This window comes from Ruditapes philippinarum, unplaced genomic scaffold, assembly GCF_026571515.1.
Source record: "Ruditapes philippinarum isolate M1 unplaced genomic scaffold, ASM2657151v2 ctg1457_1_1_1_1, whole genome shotgun sequence".
Lineage (NCBI taxonomy): Eukaryota > Metazoa > Mollusca > Bivalvia > Venerida > Veneridae > Ruditapes > Ruditapes philippinarum.
In genome coordinates this window covers 246,992-272,884 of record NW_026853398.1, presented here as the reverse complement: position 1 = coordinate 272,884, position 25,893 = coordinate 246,992, and the positions used below count along the sequence as shown (strand labels likewise).

The 25,893-nt window shown below is 32.1% G+C and overlaps 1 protein-coding gene across 5 annotated transcripts; it reads left to right on the top strand.

The window, feature by feature from the left end:
• The first annotated feature begins 520 nt into the window (after positions 1 to 520).
• LOC132736766 (heparan-alpha-glucosaminide N-acetyltransferase-like) lies at positions 521 to 25,893 on the top strand. 5 transcript variants are annotated; one of them, XM_060723985.1, is made up of 19 exons: positions 521 to 644; positions 1,570 to 1,739; positions 2,503 to 2,633; positions 5,237 to 5,361; positions 5,954 to 6,023; positions 8,470 to 8,533; positions 9,214 to 9,342; positions 10,156 to 10,259; positions 11,559 to 11,666; positions 13,365 to 13,519; positions 13,918 to 14,030; positions 14,751 to 14,872; positions 16,899 to 17,034; positions 18,738 to 18,824; positions 19,635 to 19,709; positions 20,279 to 20,349; positions 21,608 to 21,720; positions 22,030 to 22,228; positions 23,811 to 23,949. In XM_060723985.1, exons 1-18 carry the CDS (start codon positions 599 to 601, stop codon positions 22,206 to 22,208), a joined length of 1,998 nt encoding a protein of 665 aa, XP_060579968.1. In that variant the 5' UTR covers positions 521 to 598; the 3' UTR covers positions 22,209 to 22,228; positions 23,811 to 23,949. The 5 variants fall into 5 exon arrangements, with proteins under 5 accessions (XP_060579968.1, XP_060579969.1, XP_060579967.1 ...); XM_060723986.1 differs by lacking the exons at positions 11,559 to 11,666; positions 22,030 to 22,228 and adding an exon at positions 12,343 to 12,450 and having other exon boundaries at positions 23,811 to 25,893; XM_060723984.1 differs by lacking the exon at positions 22,030 to 22,228 and having other exon boundaries at positions 23,811 to 25,893.

Here is a 25,893-nt window from a genome sequence, read left to right as displayed (position 1 = left end):
AAAATGAACACTGAAATAGAATTTATTAAACAATAATTAAAAAAAGACACATCAAAGAACTTTTAAAACTCACTGTATTTTATATTTTTAATTGAATATTTGAATTGAAATATCAATACGAAGAACAAAAACATCAATAATTACATTAGTCCACATACTTTTTTAAATCACGGTCCGCCTCGTCTCGAGTGACGGTCCGCCCTGTCCAAAAATACGGTCCGCCTAGTCTCGAGTCACGGTCCGCCCTGTCTCACGGTCCGCCCTGTCCGTAATTCGCCCAATCATGGAGTTGTATGTATATCTGTGGCCCAATGTATATCCGCAGAAAGATGAAGCTTCTGAAAACATGCATTGGTACATCACACAATGTAAGGAGAGATAACGAGATGGAAACATGTATGATTATTGTAATTGAACAACTGACAGAACATCTCATTAAAGACAAAACAAGCCACATCGATCATTTTGAGTAACCAAGAATCTCCATATTAAGGTACGGAATTAGGTACGGAACGGATGGCTTTTATTCATTACAGATCATGTGATGTGAATAAAAATAGACAGTGTCACATGACTTGATCTTGTGACAGGATGCAAAATGGATGACCGAGGGAAATCAAATGTGAAAACGTTTTATTTCATTTGTAAGCAAATATTGCTGTTTTTCTCTCATTTATTCTTTATGGATACCCGCACAAATACTTCTTTCTTACCAATAGAAACCATCAGTTGCATCTAATAATAAAGAAAACCTGACAAAATAGTTTTAATATTATCATTTCATTCAACTAGCCTATTTCAGTATTTTGCTGATTTGCATCATTTGGCCTAATCTGCTAATTCTTTTAGTTAATGCTCCAGTGAACATTTATATATACAATGCATTTACCAAAGGGACTCGACACAGTGGTGTGATATTGTAAAAAAGTAATTCTAGAAGAAAAATATACTGGTTGGGGACCACCAAACCCGGACACCTCCAAAAATGTCTGATTTAGTTGTTTTCTTTGTTCAGTTGTTGTCGATCTATCAGTCACTTTTTTATCAACAATAAATGCATGTTTCTACTATAATTTAGTAATTTAACATATACTCAACATCACTAATTCCGCGTCATCACTTATTTCACGGTAATGGCATATTTTTATGTATACCAGTGTTAAAATTGGTCAGAATTGACATATTTTATTCAAACACCTAAACAACAAAGTTTTTGTGCAAAATATTTTAAATCTATAGATTTTTACGTGAAACAGAACAACATTTTAAAAAATTCTGCAAAAAGCAACAATAATCCGTTAAATTTGTGCATACGTCTGAAACAATCATCATTTTCTAAATGTTCTTGTTTGTTGAAAAACAACTAAACAAAGAAAACAACTAAAAAACCTTTTTGTCAACTTATCCCTACTATTGACAAACTTGGCACTAATTAATTGACTAAGGGACAAATTGACTGGAAATCCTAGGAATTAGATAATCAATAATTATATAGGACTTCAAAATATTGATAAGATTTGATATTACATTGTAACATATTATTTATGTTTTGTCTCTTTTTTTATCCAGGTTTGCTTATATGTTTTTGCCTTTGTGATGATGGCAAAGATCCTAAGAATGTATGTAAGCATGTTCCACAGAAGAAAATCAATACTGCCTTTCTGTCTGTGATAACACATGGCCACAATAGTCAAAATGTGACTGTCAACTTAAACACCATTACATCAGAATGTTATACTGTAAGTTTTATTGAATGTCATATTCGCTGTTACAGAATATTCTGTAACATCCATCAGAGTTATCTTTAACATACATTGTGTATTTACTGAGATTTATATTATGAAATCTATGTCTGTGATACTAAGAACTAGCTTAATTAGTGTACAACATTTTTTTCTAATTTTGTAATATCTTTTCTAATAATGTAACTGAAGTTTGAACATTATTTTGCAAAATTAAGTATGTTTGTTTGTTATTCTTCTTGTGTCAAACCCCTGTTTTTGGAACCTAGAGATAGCGCTGTTTAGTTCCTGCAGATGACTGCATATAGGGTTTCCTAATCAGTTATTGCATCGGTGTTGATTTGAGGGAGCCTAAAGAGAATCGATCCTCTGGCCGGATTTGAACCCATGACCTCTGGATAAGGATTTTGTTCTACCCCTACATCCATCTTGCTCTACCAATATGTTAAGATGCATTTGTATACAAAGTGATCATCTATATAAAATTTCTTATTTCATTGATGAAAGAAGATCTGGTCCTATTCAACTATTGATTTGAAAAGTAAAAAGGATAATATTTAAACAAGTGTTATGGTCAAAGATTATTTCTTATGTATGGCAATATATGTATGAAAGCAAATGTCTTTAAGAAGAGCCAGACTCATTGGGTGACAGGTCATGTCCAGTTTCCTTTTCAGACCCTATAAGATCAAATGATTGCTATTGCTACTAAACCAATCGTATTGATTTTGATAACCTTGGAAACATCTTTTTCATACAGTGTGATCTACAACTGACAGCTCTGATAGATACACATCATAACATGTGTACTGTTCTTGTTGATACACGGTGGAAAATGAAAGTCAGCATCAGTTCTAAACATAAAAACGTCAATGTATCGTCTAGCTGTGGGTTAGTATGATTTCCCTCTTCATTGAAATATCATATTAGTAAACAATTTCAAAACATTTACTTAACAATATGTTATAATTTCAATGAAATTTCTTTTGAATTTTAATTTTAAAGGAAAAGTAAAATGTTGTTTGTAGATAATGAGATTGCTCTTGAATTTTTGAAGACCACATGGTTTTCAAACAATTTTTCATAGATTTATTAAGTACCAAATGATGTCTGTTCTTATTTGTTTAGGGTTTGTTTATAAACAGTCATGAACAACTGTCATTGATCAAGCTTTGGACACATTCATTTGTATTTCTGTGGAAAAATGATGTTCAGTAATAGCTAAACAAATATATTCATATTTGAAACATTTTACTATATTTGAATGACCCTATAGCTCTTTATAGTCAGACAGATGATAATCTTATGAGTTAGAAAAACACCAGTAAGACATTTTTTATGTTTTATAAAAAATAATTCTGTGAATGTGATAACTTGGTTGCTATTTTTAGCTCACCTGTCACAAAGTGACAGGGTGAGCTTTTGTGATCGCTTTTCGTCCGGCGTCCGTCATCCGTCCGGCGTCCGTCCGTAAACTTTTACTTTAAATGACATCTCCTCATAAACCACTAAGCCAATTTCATCCAAACTTCACAGGAATGTTCCTTTGGTGGTCACCTTTAAAAATTGTTCAAAGAATTTAATTCCATGCAGAACTCTGGTTGCCATGGCAACCGAAAGAAAAAACTTAAAATATCTTCTCTTAAAAAAACCCAAGAGCTAGAGCTTAGATATTTGGCATGAAACATCTTCTAATGAGTGTCTACCAAGTTTGTTCAAATAAAAGCCCTGGGGTCAAAATTGGCCCCGCCCCAGGGGGTCTTTGATTTTCCCTATATGCATATAGTAAAAACTTAAAATATCTTCTTTTAAAGAACCCAAAGAGCTAGAGCTAAGATATTTAGCATGAAACATCTTCTAGTGAGTGTCTACCAAGTTTGTTCAAATAAAAGCCCTGGGGTCAAAATTGGCCCCGCCCCAGGGGGTCTTTGATTTTCCCTATATGCATATAGTAAAAACTTAAAATATCTTCTTTTAAAGAACCCAAAGAGCTAGAGCTAAGATATTTAGCATGAAACATCTTCTAGTGAGTGTCTACCAAGTTTGTTCAAATAAAAGCCCTGGGGTCAAAATTGGCCCCGCCCCAGGGGGTCTTTGATTTTCCCTATATGCATATAGTAAAAACTTAAAAAATCTTCTTTTAAAGAACCCAAAGAGCTAGAGCTAAGATATTTAGCATGAAACATCTTCTAATGAGTGTCTACCAAGTTTGTTCAAATAAAAGCCCTGGGGTCAAAATTGGCCCCGCCCCAGGGGGTCATTGATTTTCCCTATATGCATATAGTAAAAACTTAAAAATCTTCTTTGAAAAAACCCAAATAGCTAGAGTTAAGATATTAAGCATGAAACATCTTCTAGTGAGTGTCTACCAAGTTTGTTCAAATAAAAGCCCTTGGGTCAAAATTGGCCCCGCCCCAGGGGGTCTTTGATTTCCCCATATGCATATAGTAAAAACTTAAAAATCTTCTTTGAAAAAACCCAAATAGCTAGAGTTTAGATATTAAGCATGAAACATCTTCTAATGAGTGTCTACAAAGTTTGTTCAAATAAAAGCCCTGGGGTCAAAATTGGCCCCGCCCCAGGGGGTCATTGATTTTCCCTATATGCATATAGTAAAAACTTAAAAAATCTTCTTTTAAAGAACTCAAAGAGCTAGAGCTAAGATATTTAGCATGAAACATGTTCTAATTGGTGTCTACCAAGTTTGTTCAAATAAAAGCCCTGGGGTCAAAATTGGCCCCGCCCCGGGGGTCATTGATTTTCCTTATATGTATATAGCAAAAACTTAAAAAATCTTCTTTGAAAAAACCCAAATAGCTGGAGTTTAGATATTAAGCATGAAACATCTTCTAGTGAGTGTCTACAAAGTTTGTTCAAATAAAAGCCCTGGAGTCAAAATTGGCCCCGCCCCGGGTGTTATTGATTTTCCTTATATTTGTATAGCAAAAACTTAAAAATCTTCTTTGAAAAAACCCAAATAGCTAGAGTTTAGATATTAAGCATGAAACATCTTCTAGTAATTGTCTACAAAGTTTGTTCAAATAAAAGCCCTGGGGTCAAAATTGGCCCCGCCCCAGGGGTGTCATTGGTTTTAACTATATGTGTATAGTAAAAACTTAAAAAATCTTCTTTTAAAAAAACCCAATGAGCTAGAGCTTAGATGTTTAGCATGAAACATCTTCTTATGGGTGTCTACCAAGTTTGTTCAAATAAAAGCCCTTGGGTTAAAATTGGCCCTGCCAAGGAGGGGGGTGGGCGGAAGGAGGGGGGTAGATTGTTGCTTTTCATTATATGTGTGTAGTAAAAACTTAACATCGTGAAACATCTTCTAATGGGTGTCTTCCAAGTTTGTTCAAATAAAAGGCCCTGGGGTTTAAACTGGCCCCGCTCCGGGTGCCTTTATACAGGTGAGCGACTTCAGGGCCATTATGGCCCTCTTGTTTATTTACATGTTTACAAATATTATTTATGATATTATGTATATTACATTTTAGTGTGGATCGTTTAAGTAATTGGTTTATAGAAGGTGGAAACTACAGTATAATTGTCATGATTGATGGTTTGAAGGTACAATGTGACAAACTTGTTAGACAAAATGATCCTTGGGATAGTAATATACGTAAGTCTTCATTTCTTTATTTGAGTACTCACTCACTGTAGGATAGAAGATTTGTTTTTAACTATTTAGAATATTTCAAATGATACTTTGTTACCTTTGATAAACAGAGATAATCAGGTAGAAATTTTATACATGCTCATAAGATATAAATATATCATCCTTTCATATTAATGATCATTCTTGCATAAAAACTGTGCATGCCCAGGTATACATTAACGGAGAAAAAAGCATGCATTAATGTATAAAAAATTGTGAGCATGCAAAGGTGTTGCCTGATTTTGAATATGCATGACTCAGGGCATCATGTGAAATAGCTTAAAATGCAGTGATTGTCCTGGTAGATTCATTTTCAAAACATAACTGACTAGCACATGAAAACCACAAGCAAAACTGGTTCTTTGTACAAAATACTGAGGAAACACAATTTTTGTGCATTACTGCAGAAACCCTTAGATTTGTGGGTTAGTTTGATTTCATGCCATAAGGAATGTCACACTTTCATGTTAGTTAATAAACTACTTTAAACATGTAACATTGATATTTAAAACAACCTATCTGTGTAGTTATGGATAAATAAATTATCTATTTTCAGCTATTTATGTTGCCATAGGATCATTTGTTGGTTTGATTCTACTGTGGTGGTTTCTGAAATATTTGTACAGGTAATTTAGTCATTTCATTTCATATATTTTGATATTGACATATGACCTATAAGATATTGGAATTTTTTGGTCAGATCATGAAAATAGTTGAAAAACAGTTTAAAACAGTTTATTATCCCCCGCCGAAAAGGCGGCGGGGGATATAGTAATAGTCTCCGTCCGTCCGACCTTCCATCCGTCCTTCCGTCCGACATTTTTGTCCGGAGCATATCTCTAAATGTATTTGAGTTATCAACTTGAAACTTCATAGGTGGATAGACCTCATTGAGGAGGAGTGCAGTGCACAAGAATGATAACTCTACCCTGCATAATTTTTGAGTTATTGCCCTTTGTTATTTTTCAAAATTGATTTTTGTCCGGAGCATATCTCTAAATGTATTTGAGTTATCAACTTGAAACTTCATAGGTGGATAGACCTCATTGAGGAGGAGTGCAGTGCACAAGAATGATAACTCTACCCTGCATAATTTTTGAGTTATTGCCCTTTGTTATTTTTCAAAATTGATTTTTGTCCAGAGCCTATGAGATATCAACATGAAACTTCATAGGTGCATAGATCTCACTTAGGAGGTGTGCAGTGCACAAGAATGATAACTCTACCTTTCATAATTTTTGAGTTATTGCCCTTTGTTATTTTTCATACTTAATTATTCACCTGAGTGGAGCATAACTCAAAAAGTGTTTGAGATATCAACATGAAATGTCATAGGTGGATAGATATTATTGAGGAGGAATGCTGTGCACAAGAATGATAACTCTTCCCTATACAATTTTTGAGTTATTCCTCTTTGTTCTTTTTCATAATATTTTGTCCGGAGCTTATCTCAAAAAGTATTTGAGGTATCAACTTGAAACTTCATAGCTGGATGGATCTCATTGAGGAGGAGTGCAGTGCACAAGAACGATAACTCTACCCTGCATAATTGTTTAGTTATTGCCCTTTGTTTTTTTTCAAAATTAATTTTTGTCCAGAGCATACTGTATAAGTGGTTTTTTCTGCGGGCTCCAAATTCTGCGGTTTTTCCAAATTTTGGCATGTTTTAATTTCTGCGGACTTTATTTCTGCGGCACATTCTTTGGACAAAACATGATTTAAATTCTGCGACTCAACTTATCAAAGTATAAGTCACATTACTCTATCTATTATATTTACATATATACGTTCGCATTTGTTTATCGTCGTCACCGCAAAACTGTATAGTAATTACAAACAATTATATTGTTTGCTTGCAAACAAATATAATGCGCAACAATAGAAAGGTATACATCTTTGATCAGCGTGAAGTAACGTGTGAAAAATATACCCCTGTAGTATGATCTTTAATTTAATAAAATTGATACAAGTTTACCTATCGTATTAGATGACATTATAAGTAAACAACGATTATTTAGCAGTATAAGGGTTGGAATGGTTTGAAATATCTTTATTCTTAAATTGGCATAATTAACAATAAGTACATCCTTACAAACACACATTACATACTTAGCCGTCTACAATTTTATAAACCCGCTAACCGTTATAATCTGTTTGTCGTTATAACTTTAGAGGAAACAGGTCACAATGTAGGATACATATCGTAGCAGGTTAGAGAAATATTCTGCGGTTTTAATTTCTGCGGTGCCGAAACTGACCGCAGAAAACGCAGAAATAAAGTCACCGCAGAAAAAAACACTTATAGGGTAACTCAAAAGGCCTTTGAGATATCATTATGAAACTTCATAGGTGCATAGATCTAACTCAGGAGGTTTGCAGTGCACAAGAATGATAACTCTACCTTTTATAATTTTTGAGTTATTGCCCTTTGTTATTTTTCATACTTAATTTTTCAATTCAATTTTTTTCTTAAAAGTATTTGAGGTGTCAACTTGAAACTTCATAGGTGGATAGATTTTACTGAGGAGGGATGCAGCACACAAGAATGATAACCTACCCTGCATTATTTTTCAGTAATTGCCCTTTGTTATTTTCAGTCATCAGTATTCACATAGGTTTCAAATCTGTAATCACTATAGCCATCAGTTTTCATTACCAAAAGACCTTAAAATGGAGTTATTCTGCTCTACTACATATACATTCTTCCAATGAGCAAACACATTCGGCGGGGGATGGCCATGTTGAAATGGCTCTTGTTTATTTAGATTTCTACTTTGTATATAAGAGTAAATGTAATAATGGGCATGTAACTGTATATGTTGTGTTTTGAACTACCTCTGACAAATAATTTCCGTGAGGAAGGCTGGAAAGTCGACAATATGACCTTTACATTGTTGGTCTGACTTAAAACTTAATCAAGAAAAAAAAAGCCTGGATTTTGTCTGTAATATTCCCTTTATTTAACATAGACAATTCCTTTAAATGTTTTATCTTACTGTTTGAAACTCTTTGTTAATTGTGTGTTATTAATATTTTAATGTATTTGAATGTTATGTTTTATGTAATTTCCAGGACCCATTTGTTACGGAGGCTCCAGTCATATTTCCGATCAGATAATGCTGCATTTATTGATCCTGTAAGTACTTCCCATTCTGTAATGGATTGTTTTCTATATTAGTATATTTATGTAGTCAAGCATGTGCTAAAGATTACCTTTTAATAAAAGCTGGATTCTGAAAACCAGTAGTAAGACCAGTAGTCAATATTCACTTTTCATCAATTTTGTGTACAGTAACTTGCAGTGAAAGACTATTTGAGCCGCGTCACGACAAAACCAACATAATGGGTTTGCGACCTATTATGTTGGTTTTGTCGTGACTTTGCTCATTTGTATTCAAAGACCATTTGCATATTGTATAAGATTAATCTTTGAAGACAAATACAGCTGTATCCCATTTCCATGACAACATAAACGTAACATATTCTTCAAGCTACAAATAATTTCTCAAATCATTTACGCGCACATATTCTAATCCTTCGCACTATTTGGTTTTCCTTAATAAATGTGATTGACCTATTTAGATTTGTAAGCATAACATTGTTTAAACTTGAACAAAAGACCACCTCTAATATAAGACAATAATTAGAGTACCTGCCGTTAAGAGCAAGCAGTATTGTTTCTAATTGATAAATTATAGTTGAAGGTTACTTGTTTTGGGAGGTCATTTGTTGTTGGACAGTAAAATCTCTTAACGTCTTATCTAGGTTTTTGAGTTTAACCTTTTCAAATGACCTGAACTTTTTCTCTGTGGCTAGGTTGCTAAAGGGAATGCAATCAAGGGAGATTTTGATGCTATTAAGGAAATTGAAAAGCCCATCTCCCTAACTAAAGGGTATAATCTGCGTAGAAGAAAAAATGCAAAATCAATATTGGTTCCATCAAAGGTATAATGGTGTATTTGTTTACTTTCTGTTTTTAACACCTTGACTGGTCAGAGAAACACAGGTAACATCCATATTAGCTTATTGGCTTGCTGGGAAAACCCCTCCTTATTACAATACCAAATTTATAGGAACCAATGATTGCTATGGATTTTTACTATGATGTTATTTGAAAACAACACGATTGTTTTAAGAGAGTAAAGGACTAAAGGTTACTGGTGCAGAAATGAGCTTTTTTGGGGGTTTGAGTTCAAATGTGAACTATTATATAATCTGCATGCAATTTTAATATTCACCTTCATTGTATGTTACCTTACCCACTTAGTATGCCTCATACTATTAATATATAACCCTACACATTACCTAGATATTGCATGTTTTTTTCATGTATATTTTTTAGTTTTGTTTTAATCATGCTTCTCTTAATATATTCGTGGTCGAGGGGTTAGAGTCGATGACTTCTAATCCAGTTACCTCTCTGGCGTGGGTTCGATCCCCGGAGGAAGGTAGTCTAGTACTGGTGTAACTCTCCAGGAACGATGGTTAGGAAACTACCCGCCTATATGACTGAAATACTGTTGGGAAAAGGCGTAAAATGAAACAAACAAATCTTAATATATTTTCAAAAATCTCTTCTATATTTTAACCTCACAGCTACCCTTAATTATTTTCACAACATTTACTTTTGCTTATTTGATAATGTAACATTGTCATTTGAACATATACTTCTTCGTTTATGATTATCATTAAGTCATTAAATGATTGCTTGCTAGGGGCTGGTTATCATTTATAATGTATTCTGACACTTTGATTCAGAATGATTATGCGGAGCAAGATCTTGGAGTGCCAACTAACACATCAGAAGAAGATGCTTTAAGACCAAGAAAAGAGAGACTAAAATCACTGGATACTTTCAGAGGGTAAATCTTCATTTATCACATACTGGTACTCCAGCCACTTTTTTGGCTCCGTAAATTGCCAATTTTCCAACTCCATAAAAATATATAGAGGATATTTGTTTGTTTCAGTGTAAGATCGAAAAATATTTCACCGAGTGAACACCAGATGCAATATTTTCCACGAGTGGCGTAGCCACGAGTGAAAATATAATAGCTGGGGTTCACGAGTGAAATATTATTTGATCTCACATGTAAAACAAACAAATTTTCTGTTTATTTCATGATTTTTTAACGATTTTTACACCATTTTACTGATTTTTGCCGCGTAACGTCATGCTCTTATCTTCATGACGTCATCAAATAATGACGTCACAATGTTGAAGCAAAATATAATTCCATGATTATTTTTAGATTTTAGATGTTTTTCAGCACAACGTTCTTAAATATTTACGAACTACAGTTATCACGTACATTTTTTATTATGATTGACTACATTTCCACTGAAAAAACATTCATTAATGATAAATATTTTATTTTTACGCCAAATATAGTTCGGCTACTGTGAAATTATATTTGGTAATCATTACTGTGAAATTATCAGAATATAATTAACCGTTATAATTCAGTAATCTACTGCAAAACATGTAATAAATTGCAAATATTTTGACATGACAATATTATTTGATTTAAACAAATATAGTGTAAAAGCTTAACTGTAAGTGTGTAAGTTGCTGTAAACAGTTCTTATTTTGGATATGTAATAAATAGATTATGAAAGTATGTATGTAGCTCCATAACTAAATTCATTGAACAGACACTCATTAAATATCTTGATTTATGCCTCTGTGTTTCAACCCTAAATTTTAATTATTGTTTTATGGTGAAATATACAAAGGAAATTATCCAAAATTAGTAAGAATCAATTAAAATAAAGTTGAAAGGTAGAATGAAATTTTATTAGGTGCTGGTGGTATGCTGAAAAGACTGATTTTGTTGGAATATAACTGTACACCAAACCAGATGCCAGACCAGGGTCTGCAAAATCTGATATTGACTGACTTGTCCATTTTTATCGAAATCATTTGTTAACGAGTCTGTATGATATTTATATAGTAAATTCCTGAAAAAATTTCACTTGTCTGCACAGGCTGTTGGACAATTTAGGTATTTTGGATAATGGATTTTACCACCCCTGCAGACAATTTTATTTTTTACTAGAGAAAGAAAGTATTAGAGCAGAGTTAAAGGAAACACTGTTGATAGGTTAATCACATAAATATTATCAGTTTAGGTAGGTCTAATAAGGTTATGATTTTACAGGATCTCTATAGTGCTCATGATATTTGTGAACTATAGAGGTGGCGACTACTGGTTCTTTAGACATTCTAAATGGAACGGCCTCACTGTGGCCGACATCGTATTTCCATGGTGAGTATGAGCCAAGATACATACAAACTGTTACAAGATTCTCATAGTCTAAATTATCACAGGCATGTTACATACATAAAACAGAAATAATGGAAACATTGAACAGTTTATCATCATGTTACATTTTCTTGAGTCACATGTTCACAATTTCTGAGACCTAATTAATCAAGTTGCCAAAACTGAATGTATATATCACTACATGTTTATCACTAGACTATGTGTGAAGAATTGTAACAAGTTTTTATGTTTGTTGTTGGCTCCTGCATGCTTATAATAAATAGGACTAATAATAGTTCTTGGGGGTTGTTTGCTTTAACTGTGTTATATGTATGCTTATAACTAATGTTGTAAGCTATCAGCATTAATGATTCTGCAAAAAGAATAAAAGAACAAAATTATTTGTTGTTATTAAAATATTAAAACTGATTAACTCCAGTAGATATTTTTCATTTAGAAAAAAATAGTACTCTTTTTCAGTATCAGTTGTTCAGTTTATAGATAGATCTACAACTTTTATGAAATTAAAAGAGAGGAAACACAATTGTGATGCAAAAAGAAACTCTTTCATCTTTTTAGTATAGATTTTTGCAGAATCATGATACAAAAGGTAGCATGTCATTGACTGTGAATTATTTTCTATATCTTGCATGTTTCTGTTTTTCATTCTAACTTGTAGATTAAGTTTGGTGATAATGTGTTTTGTGAATTATGGTGGCGGTCAATATTGGTTCTTTGATCACTCAGACTGGAATGGAATTACAGTAGCTGACTTGGTTATGCCCTGGTACCATAGCTTACCCTGTAAACTACTCCTTGTATTATAGCTTTAAACTTAACCTTCAGTCCTGTAATACAGCTTTAATATACATGTGTATGTTATCACATGCAAATACAATCTGATTTATCTTCACTTTTGAAAAGTCATAGGTTCCACCATGTGACAGTCTGTATCTAATGAATACATAGAAAGATACTAGTGTCTTTCTGCACATATGTACAGGTGAGGGTTAGAAAGTTAATGATATTTTAAGTGATGAAATGATATAAGACTTAAAAATAAGAAATTTCACCTATATTAAAGAATATTGAAAATAACATTTAAGTTTCTTCGTTTGTTTGAATGCGACAACCTAATAAGTTCTATAGTATGAAATATATGTAGTCTTTTCTGTGGTTGTTTTAAGTATTTAGCATATTAAACACCTTTCCCAGCATGCTCACTTTTTCCAAGTAGTTATGATTAAGCATTATATTTACTCTGACTCCAATGTTTTGTTAGATTTAAGCTCAGCTTCAAACATACATTTGTATATACATGTATTACATAAAAGTGCACTAGTTCATCAGCACTTGTGAGATATATAAAAAAAATTCATATGCTCTTTATTTAAGAAATTTCTTAATCTTTTTGCAGTTGCTTATTAACTTTAGTTAAAAAAAATAAATTCATAAAATATTGCTTGTTTCAAAGCAGTCACATGTTTGAAATTGTACACAACTGACACATGTTTGTATTTATATAAAAAAAAAATCAATTTCTAGTCAGAACTTTTAATTTATTATTCATATTGTTCTTAAATTTATTGTTGTTCTTTTTCTTATAAACTTGATATTTTATTTCATTTGTTGACACAATACATTTCATGTGATCATTTTTCTAGTGTAAATGTTTTATAATAACACCATTATTTACAACAGGTTTGTTTGGATTATGGGGACTGCCATGGCTTACTCCTTTCACTCCCAGCTTCGTAGATCTACACCAAAAACAAGAATGTTCTGGAAAATATTTAAAAGGTCCTGCATTTTGTTTCTTCTTGGGTTGCTGATCAATTCTTCTGATGGACTTAACCGTAAGAATTTTATTTTTGTCATTGTTTATTTTTAACAGTTACCTGTTAATTAATTAATTCAGTTACTTGCAAAGTATCTTAACTAAAAATCTGAATAGTTGATTAATAATTGTTTTGACTTGGTTTGAAGTACAAGGTGTATCATTATAGTAATGAACCCGCAAACTCATAACAATTTAAATAATAATATAATAAGTAAATTATAGTTGAAATTGCTGTTATTCTTATTGAAGTTAATCATGCATCGTCATTTTGCTTCACTTCACTTCATGTCTGATATCAAATTAGGATATTTTAAATAGGCTTGGTTCTTATGATAATTTGATATAATAAGAAAATTAGGATAAGAAAAAAATTTCAATGTATTTGCCATTTTTCATAACATTGGTATTTTTCAGCTGTAAGAATGCGAGAGTTCAGAATACCAGGTGTTCTACAGAGATTTGCTGGTACCTATCTTATTGTAGCTACACTTCATATGTTCTTTGCTAAACCAAATGATCCAAATCAGGTAATAACATTACTTAATCCTTTAAATGCTTTACCTAAGGCAGTGGGTATAGACTTGGCATTGTCTGTCTATTTGTCTGTCTGATGTCCATCTATCTGTCTCACACAGGAGCACAAAGCTATTTCACCTTTAAACCTAATACTTAATATGTGGTTACATCTCAATGAGAAGAAGTGTATGAGAAAAAAAATAGAACTATCTTTTGCAAAACTTTCGAGTTAATGCCCTTTGAAATTTTTCATGCGTAATATTTGTTAGGGGCATAACTCAAGCTGTAATGAAGATAAAAATTTCAAACTTAAAAAATTGAGAATTAAATCTATAACTCTCACTGGTTTAATTTTGGAGCTATTCTCCTTTGCTATTCTTCACACATAATTTTTGTCAAGAACATAATAAATGAAAATTACAGTGTATGTAAAATAACAATTAAAACCTTCACAGATATATGTCACTCCATGTATTGGTTCAGCACACAAACCTGTATCAAAATATTATCACCTTTTGTTTGCCAGTGTCCTTCACAAGGTTCTATTATTGGTTTGGGTATATGTCTGATTAAGTTTTTTTTAAACACAATTAGAATAGCAGATGATGTAATAAGCTTTTAGAGGGCTTTCTTGATATAAACTTGGTTGGCACAAAAAAGTCACTAAGATAATAAAAGTTAAAAGATTGATAATAATTATGAAGTTGTATTTATTTATCTCTTTAATTTAGTACACATGGTGGAGCCCTATTCGAGACATCACTGACTACTGGTTTGAATGGTTGTTCAACATTATACTGGTTACAATATGGTTGGCAATCACCTTTGGTCTACCTGTACCTGGGTGTCCTAGGTTAGTCAGAAATTTTTTATGTGGCTCAGAGTGGTTTTATTCAACAGTAAATCTATTTAGATGAATGTGTTTTTCCTTTATCTCATTTTCAGCCCCCAAACTGACAAAACTTTAATTTCTCAGCAATAAAGAATTTGATATGGAAGTAAAATACCACTTTGTTACGTTTAAAAAAACTTTTTATGTTTTTAAAAAACTTTAATTTCTCAGCGATAAAGTATTTTATATGAAAGTAAATTATCACTTTGTTACGTTTTAAAAAACTTTAATTTCTCAGCCATGAAGTACCGGTATTTGATATGGAAGTAAAATACCACTTTGCTACGTTTTAACATTCAAAGCAGCTTACTTTCTGCAATTTACAGCTAATGTGTTTTAAGTCTATTGTCAAAATATTAGTAAATACAGATTTGCTTCTTCTGAGGAAGAACAGATAAAAAAATTAGTCATAATGTGCTGTTTAAACCTTTCATTTATTTATGAGTAGGTTATCTTCCCACTTAAAATGTTGGGAATAACATTTTGTTGACATTTTTATGCCCCCGGGCATATAGTGATTGAACCGTCCGTCCGTCTGTCTGTCCGTACGAGGTTAAGTTGGATTTTGTCTTAAGTTCTACCTGTACCAATGGCTTCTAAGTTTACACACTTACTAATCAATACAAAGTACATGATCTGGGCAAGTTACATAACTCTGGCTTTCATATTTACCAAGTTATTGCCCTTTTCAGCACTTAGAAAATGAATAATGGTTAACCTAAAACGGCAAGTTGGAAATATCTTAAGTTCTATCTATACTAATGGCTTTATAATTTCCACACTTACTTATCAATATAAAGTACATGATATTGCCAAGTTATATAACTGTGTCATCCATATTTCCAAGTTATTTCACTTTGAAAATAGGGCCTTGTCTGGTTAACCTATTTCTGCAAGTTGGATTTATCTTAAATTTCTCCGAATTGCTTAATTTCTTTAATGATATCTTTCATATTTAGTAGGTGGATACCTTTGATGGTCCTCTAATTTTTTGTGGAGTAAGCGGTCTCTAGGGTCAAGGTCACTGGTTTAAAAAATAAATATAAACATTTTTGCTCATACAGCCTTTATTTTTTAGTTGATGACTTAGTTTAATACAAACATGCCAAGGGAGGTCCTCCTTCTTTAGTAGTAAGGGGTCATTTGGGTCAAGGTCAGTGTTACCAATGTCAAGGTCACCAATGTTAAAAACAGATTTTTACATTTATTAAGTGACAGATATATTTTATATTTGGTAGGAAGATAACTTGCATGGTATTATTCCTTTTGGGTCACTTGTGCTAAAAATAGATTTTTACACTTTTGCCCATACAGCTTTTATTTATTGACAGATGTATTTCATATTTAGTAGGAAGATAACTTGCATGGTATTCTTCCTTTGGATGGAGTAAGGGGTCAGTTGGGTCAAGGTCACCAGTGCTAAAAATAGATTTTTACACTTTTGCCCATACAGCCTTTATTTATTGACAGATGTATTTCATATTTGGGAGGAAGATAACTTGCATGGTATTCTTCTTTTGGATAGAGTTAGGGGTCAGTTTGGTCAAGGTCACCAGTGCTTAAACTAGATTTTTACACTTTTGCCCATACAGCCTTTATTTAATGACAGATGTATTTCATATTTGGTAGGAAGATAACTTGCATGAAGTTGAATATTTTTCAACTTCACAAGTCAGAGCAATGACTTGGCAACTTATATTTTTCACAATTACAAAATGCCATGACTTTGTCCAGCTATATAACTTGTGTTTACAATTTTTTGGCAATTTTTCTGTCCATAACTTAGTGAATGGGTAAACAATTTAAAACATATTGCTACTGACAAGAATCTGAGCCGGGGGCATTTGTGTTTAACAAACACGTTCTTGTTTCTATATCCTTCCATCTATACAATCATAGTGTAAGATTTGTCCAAAATACGAGTTAGAGAGAAAACATTAACTCAAAAAGTCCTGATGAAGAGTAAATTTTGAGTTGACAATTACAGGGGGTATTTAGGCCCAGGTGGTCTAGCTAATGATGGAGATGGTAAGAATGTTTCATTGTGCACTGGTGGCGCAGCATCGTACATTGACAGGACAATTTTCGGCGAAGGCAGAATATATCAATCACCAACTTGCAAGGTAATTGTGTCTATTTATAACCTGCCACATTCTGGAAACTTCAAGTTCATTGATTGAAAGAAAGCAAATTTAATTCCAACAAAAGGTTTATGCTGCATGGGACAATATGATCTTGAAATTGTCACTCCTCAAATGGATGGTGAGAAGTTAGTTGTATATATAGGCTCATTTTCACTACTACAACATAAATGTAACAACTACATGATTTCTTTATTTTGTTAAAACCTGTAAAGAAGCAATTTCATTGTTTATATGATTAATCGTAATACCTAGATTTAGAGTAAAATTTGTATGGGCTTTAGTGATTAACAGTCAAATGTGTGTCTCAAGGTAATTGCAGGAAAAGATGTAGAAAAATGTTCACAATTCTACTTGTAACAAGCAATTATCATAGTATTGCAAGCAATCCATAAGTCCCCTACCGGTAAGAGCCCAAGCAACATTCTGAAGGGCCATTGGCCATTCACTTATGTTCCTATTTTAAGTAAATTTGTTGAAAATGTTTTTTAAAAGTGATCACAGGAAACAGTTTTTATGTACAGACAGACGGACTGAGGGACACTCAAAAGTTATTTTTTAAACATCCCTGTTATCAAAATATAACATTTTTAAAATCCTATCATGATTGAAGAAGTTGGAGTAAAAATTACCAATTTCTCAAAAAAAAGTCTAAGTTCAAAAGGGGCATAATTCTGGAAATAGTCTTGCTAGAGTATTGAACACTCACAAATGTTGAGTGATAATAAGAAACATTTATATGAAGTTTGAAGTAGATACATTCAGAAAAAGAAGTTGTTCAAAAAAAAAAATGTTTTTTTCATGAAAATTTTAAGTTCAAGGGAGGTAATTCTGATAAATTTTGTGCTAGAGTTGTAAACCTTGTCACATATGATGTGGTTGATGACAAGCAACTTATATTTAAAGTTTGAAGAAAATACCTTAAGAAATAAAGAACTTATAGTGAAAAAACTTAAAAACTAGAATCAGAAATCTTGAAATTAAGTCTATTTGTTGCCATAGCAACCAGAATTTTCAACATAGGAAGATAAGAAAAGGATGTGCATAATTTCCATACTGCCATCTACCCATATGTCAAGTTTCATAAACATATTTTCAGTACTTTTTGTGTTATCACTGGATCCAGGTTATGTGTAAAATTTGCCATATTTTCAGTCTATTTGTTGCCATAGCAACCAGAATTTTCAACATAGGAAGAAAAGAAAAAGACGTGCATAATCTCCATACTGCCATCTATCCATATATCAAGTTTCATAAAAATATTTTCAGTACTTTTTGCGTTTATCCCGGGATCCAGGTTATGTGTAAAATTTGCCATATTTTCAGTCTATTTGTTGCCATAGCAACCAGAATTTTCAACATAGGAAGAAAAGAAAATGACGTGCATAATCTCCATACTGCCATCTATCCATATATCAAGTTTCATTAAAATATTTTCAGTACTTTTTGCGTTATCGCGGGATCCAGTTTTGTGGACAGACGGACGGAGGGTAAACCTAAAGTCCCCTCCGGTAAACCGGACTAATAATCATATCTTATATACCAAAATCTGAAATGCATGAACATTTTAAGATTTGTAAGCAAAACCCAGAAAATATTTTGAAAACAAAGCCAAGGTGCTGCATTTTTTGTGATAAAAAATTGTTAATGGAATGATTTTATAATGTTTGAAAACTTGTTTTCAGGAAATATACCACTCAACAGTACCACATGATCCAGAGGGACTTCTTGGCATACTCACTTCCTGTTTTATGTGCTTTCTAGGTCTGCAGGTAAATAAAGTTGCTATAATAATAAAGTCAAGTAAATTTACAAAATATCCTTGGTGAAAATGATTCATATATTTATATACTTACTTCAATTTGTTCTTGTTACCATGATATTGCAAATGTAAAATGTAACTTCCAGATGTGTTGTTGTTGTATATAAGAATTGGATGGGGTTTCACATGTCCATGAAAATATATACTATATCTAATTTATATACATGTGTATTAAGTAGAGCTGATCTACAAAACTCTCTAAATATTTAAAGTTTATGGAAGTTATGAAAACTTCCTTTATCTTAAAACCATAAAATGAAATTCTTATATAGATCAACTGATGCACTTAAAAGGAACAATATGCATAAAGTAATACAGAAATATACTTGGAAAGTAAATTGAAAATTATTCACTGTTATTCTTAACCCAATTTGAGGTAGAAAAAATCTGTATAAAGTTCCCTCGGAAGCATTTATCACTTCATTTTTGGGTCATTTTGCACTATAAAAATGATCATTTCGGAATATTAGTGCACACAAGTTATTAGCCAATACCCAAATCAAATTAACGGTACACAAATCTAAAATAAAGACGTCCAGTCCCTTATTAAATGTCTATAAAACTTAAGTGGATTTCTATTTATGTTGCTGTGAATTACTTCTGGTTATATATTTTATCATTTAAATTTAAAAAATTTAATATTGTGGTTTAATTTATTGACAGTTTTTAGTAATTTCATGCATTTTTGTATTTTTCAGCCTGTGAGGCAACATTTTGTTGAGCATTTTTGTATTCTTATACTTTGTCATGTATTTTACAGGCAGGCAAAATTTTACGTACATTTCCTGATTGGAAGGCTAGAGTCAAGAGATTTATAATATGGGGAATTATTTTAGTAAGTACAACTAAACATGTATATTTGTCCTACTGCACAATGCCTATTAAAAATTTTAAAAACATTTGTATTGATCAATATTTTTACATGTATTTGTTTTTAATGCTAATTGATTTTAGTATGAACTGAATACAACTTGAAACCTAGATCTTTTATAGCGTTTTACAAATCAGATGTCTGTGGTACTAGGAAATGTAGCACCAAGTATTCTCTTGCAGTGTCTTCAGTTATAAGAGAGAGAGTTATATCAGGGCAGAAAAATGATATTCTGGCAGCTACAATTATGATAAACATCTACATACATAGCAAACTATAGCAAAATCTTTGCAACAGACAATTGGAAAAAGGGATTCAATAACAAAAGAAGAAAAAAAAAGAAACTAACAATATGTAAACTGGTAAAATTTAATAGCTGACCAGACATAAAGCTGGTTCTATATTGGTGGAATAAGCTTGCAATTACTATGGTAACATTATACATGTGTATGTGAAACATTATATAGGAATTTTCCATTTCAAACTGCTATTTAACCCTGAACAAAATGCTACTTGAGTTTTCTTTATTATAGGGAGTTATAGCTGTTGCTCTCTGTAAAGGGGAGAAAAATGGTGGATATATACCAATCAACAAAAATCTCTGGTATATATGATTTACTTCATTTAGCTTAATACGAGGGTTGTTCGGGAAGTTCTGAGAATTGTTTTATAGCACACGTTGTAGTCGGGTTAGCGTAAATATAAATATATACGCATTTATTTCAATATATACTGTACAGTATCTGAAAATATCATCATCATACACACAGAAACTAAAACATAATTAAATAGTAAATAACCATATAACAAACACCCGGAGCACGCCGACGTCATTTGCAACGTTATGCGACGTTAAAGTCCATCGATCGTCGCACCTTTTCAACGTAGTCACCTGCAATTTCGATGCATTTCCTGTGTCGGCTGATCCACTTATTGTATGTTTCCACGTACTCGGTAAAGGACGAGACTATAGCTTGCGTATGCTTAACAAGATCGTCAGCTGAGTCAAAGCGTTTTCCACGCAGCTGTGATTTGAGCTCCGGGAACACACGGAAGTCCATCGGAGCGAGGTCCGGGCTGTATGGAGGGTTTCTTCCTTCTTTAAAACGAGCATGCCATCTATACACTGTAGCCGGACTGCATTTCTTGTATTTTCCTGTAGAATTGATCATTTTCATTGTTTCTGTGGAAGACTTTTCCAGCGCAACACAAAATTTCACGATGCTTCGCAATTCAATGTCACCTATCGACGTCATGTTGTTTACTCAGTGGCTCTGGGCAACAACTTTAAAACAATGTTGATCCGTTGAGAATTTAAATAACGTTATGATATTTTCAGGAAATGACGTCTTGACGTTCCGCTGCTGACCAGCGTTTTCGCGCATTTTTTACGTTATCAAAATTACGAAATATTATTAGTGTAGCGCGTTATACCTTTCTTTAGAGTCCGGCTGCTCCGGTGCGGCATTATAGTGTTGCTATGGTTACTGCTATTTCCGGCTATTGTTGTCTGAGTCTATTCAATTTTTAGGAATAGTTCCGTGATATGCTTATCTTAGTATGTGCAAAATATTACGTCTTAGAAACAAAAAATATAGGAGATATGACAAAATTCCCAGAACTTCCCGAACAACCCTCGTATTGTATGTTCACATTTATAATATTTTTTTGTGTGTGTGGTTTGTTTTTGTCATGAAGATAATTTCTGCTATTTCTTTAAGTATGACATTGTGTAATTTCATTTTACCTGACATTTTCAAGGTTTAACTATTAGGATTAGGAATTTTAAAATTATACCATTTATTAACTTTAATTATTGAAATTTATCATAGACTTATATCAATAAATGTTTTATATTTCAGGTCACTGTCGTTTGTGATATGTTTGTCATGTTTTGCATTTTTCCTGTTTACCTTTTGCTATATTACTATTGATGTGTATCAGATATGGTCTGGGGCACCATTCTACTACCCAGGTAATGTTTTTCTTATCAACTTTTAATGCTTCTTAATTGTGATTTATTAAACTAGACAAAATAACTTTTTTGATAGATTGTAGACACTAACATATATATATATGTATTTACATGCATTACTTTATGGCTTGAATTTGTAAAATATCTAGGAGTATACAAAAGTGCCTAAATGGAAAGAAAAATAGTTTCTAACAAATCCAGCTACCAAAAGCTCATAATGACTTGAATTTGATTAGAAATCTGGCTGAAAACAATATAGCTTTACATAACATGATACAGGCATGTATAATTTGATATTGTTACATATAGGCAGGAACTCGATCTTCATGTATGTAGCTCACCTGGTGTTACTGCCATACTTTCCTGTAAGCATTTATGTAGACGAGACGTCTCACTGGGCCCAGCTTGCTATGAACCTATGGGGACCGTCATTCTGGTGTCTTGTTACTTATTATATGCACCAGAAACTGATCTTCTATACAATCTGAGCATATACAGCTGTTATATTGTGATTATATTTACATGTTGACCTTTTATTGCACAAAATTATTATCCGTAACAATGCACTTTAAGCTAGTCATAATTATTTTCATGGTCCTAGTATGTTAATGTTGAAAAATATGCATCAACATACACTATATATTAAAAAAAAGCTAACTGTATTTCAGTATTTGTTTTAAGTCCTGATAAATACAGCTGGCAGTTTGTTTGTTTCATTTTACGCATTTTCCCAACAGCATTTCAGTCATATAGGCAGAGCAATTTATTAATTGAATATATATTCTACACTGGCAAAACTATTTTTTTTGAGGTTTCCCATCATTCAGAAACCAATGTATTATCTCTTGTATTTATACTCGGCACCAAATGTTTAAGATACCACCTTCCACCTACTTGTACCTTCAACCTGTTCTATTTCATTTTATACCTTTGGACAAAATTCTAGACAAACTTTTCTAGACTGACTTGGGCTAAGATCAGACATGATCACATGCCTAGCTTTTTAATGCAAGGAATTAATAGAAAATGGCTGTAAATTGTTTAACTAGACTTCCATCAAATTAAATGCTGAGGGACATACTGTTTCCACGGTGATTTATAGAAACTCAAAAAAAGTACAATAATATACTGTACATGATTGTTTATATAACTAAAGATGAATTTTATCGTTTTTATTTATAATATATGAAGATAGTTTATTTACACTAGCCACTTATTTTGTTATTTTTATTACATGTTTTATTTTTGCATACACTTTTTAGCTCGACTTTTCTATGAAAAGGGGAGCTATCCTACTCGCCCCGGCGTCGGCGTTAGCGTTGGCGTCACACCTTGGTTAAGTTTTTCGTACCACCCCACTTTATTTCAGAAGTATTACAAGTATGGCTTTGAAACTTACCATACTTGTTCACCATCATAACCTCCATCTACAGACAAGAGTACATAACTCTGTCAAGGTTTTTGACAGAATTATGGCCCTTTTTTGACTTAGAAAGTGTATTGAGCTTGGTTAAGTTTTTTGTACCACCTCACTTTATTTCAAAACCATTGGAGGTATTGCTTTGAAACTGACCATACTTATTTACCATCACGACCTTCATCAACAGACAAGAGGACATAACTCTGTCAAGGTTTTTGACAGAATTATGCCCCTTTTTGACTTAGAAAATACATTGAATATGGGTAAAATCCACTTATTGCCTTAACCCTTTGAGATATTGCTTTGAAACTTTTAATGCTATTTCACATCATTACCCCCATCTGTACGCAAGAGAAGGTAACTCTGTCAAGGATTTGTTTTAAAAATTAAGGCCTTTTATCGACTTAGAATCTTGGTTAAGTTTTTAGTACCAGTCCACTTTTTGACTGAACTGTTTGAGATATTAATTTGAAAGTTGGAATACTTGTTTACAATCATGATTCCCAAACATGTCCAGGAGAAGGTAATTCTGTCAAAGATTTTATTTGAATTATGGCCCTTAACTGTCAATGTTTTGTATTATAGGCAAGCACTAAAAAAGTCGAGCGCGCTGTCTTACGGACAGCTCTTGTTTGCTTTTAAAATTATAGTTAAATGTTAAATATTTCAGGTATGAATGCCATTTTATTGTACCTAGGACATGAGATTATCAACCAACCATTCCGGACATTCTGGGGTATAAAACCTAATTCTCACATGGTGTATTTACCAATCAACATTTGGGATACCGCAGTCTGGATAATACTGTCTTACTTCTTGTACTACAAGGAAATCTTCTTTTCTGTATGAATCTACAACTGTTGTATCAAAAAAGGAATCTTTACATGTGAAGAAGATGTTTGGACAGCGATTTTAACAATTTACTTTCCATGTTTTTAATGGAGATTAATCTTTGGACTTGGTGAATTGGACTGACCCTGTCTGGAAAGGGAGATGTCAATATTAATTCTAAAGAATGCTTATTAGTTATTTATTAAGCTATAGCATTATTGTTGTTCAAAGATGTTCAGAGGTTTATAATATACTTGAGGCAGAATTGTTATATATAATAATAAAGGTAGCTATTTTATATGTAATGTTAACAGCTTCATAAAGTGACTATCAAATCTTTATATATATTTATAAACAACTTTTTATTAAACTACCTTCAGTTTCTGCAATCAAGACTGGAAAAGTGTATATACAGTTAACTGTAAATTGTCATCAGTATATCTTATTGTGTACTAGTCAGTGTTTTAGCCCTATGCATCACTTTACAAATTAATCAAGTTTGCATATTCCCAGTTTTACTATATGCTTTAACCGAGTGATGTGCATCATTCATTGGGGATATCAAGTCATTAAACCTGCATATTTTACAGTTTTGATTATCTGATTTAAAATATTTTGAATGACCAGTTATATTGTCCAAATTGGTAAGTACATTTAAGATATTTAGCTTGGTAAAGGTTTAAATACTAGATAGTAGGGTTCATTAAATACTTATCATCTTATGCATGCAAATCTTTTAGTTCAACCTAGGGTTTGTTCCTTATGTCATGTTGAATTTTTCTTTTGTGTAACTTACTAAGGTTTGAATATTCTGTAAGGTTGCTTTTTTTCTTTTTGATATATTTTTCTATATGATAAAGGCTTGGATACCGGTGATTTACTTATCTTAATGCATGCAAATCTTTTAGTTCAATGTAGGGTTGAAATAACGTTTGTATTTGTCATGTTGATTTTTTTGTTTGGTTTAAATATTCTGTATGGTTGCTTTATCTCTTTTGATATATTTTTATATAATAAAGGCTTGAATATTTTTAAGGTTGACCTTTGTATAAGTAACATACAAAAAATAAGGGTTTTAATATTTTGATAGGTTGATCTTTTACTTTTTTTCTTTAACCTAAATTGTTTTTCCTACTTGTTAAATGTTGAAGAGTTTGTAAGATTGTAATTTTTCTGTTTTCTTTTTTTTTGATAATTTAAATGTTTACATTTTTTTCCACTGAATTTTGTCAGATTTCATTTTAAAGGTACTGTACTGCTAGCTGCATTTTTTGTCTGAATTTAAACATGTCAAAATTTTACATTTAATTTCCATAAAATATATATAATGAATGCTGTGCAAAACTTGCTCTACTAAGTGATCATAATTAACGATTCTTTCGCCATTTTATATATGATTGCATAGTTGGGTAAATTTTAACAGTACCTTTTACATAAATACTTTGAAATAGAAAGAGTCAATTTGCTTTGTTTGCTATCACAAAATGGATTATAATTGATAGTTTTTTATTGATATTAGATAACTTTAGTTCGGTCAAAAATGATAACTTTATTTTGGTCAAAAAGTCAGTTATCAAATAGATATCTGACAAAAAGAATCATTACAACTTATTTTTTTCTATTACTACAATTGATAAAGAGATGAATGTTTCATTTACATTAGTTTTCTGTTACAAATGGAAGGAAGATTGCTGCTTTTGATACCTTAAAATTGCCACAATGTGGCATGGCAAATCTGAAAGCTTAATACAAAATATAAAATGTTTGAATATTTTATTAAACTATGCTTATTATTTTTCATCAAGTATTTACATCTTAACATTAAAAAGTTGTTATTAATTAAATTAATAAAATTGTTTGCATTATGTAAATTATATATAATGGAGATGTACATTTTGTTAATAAAATAATCTTTAAAAGAA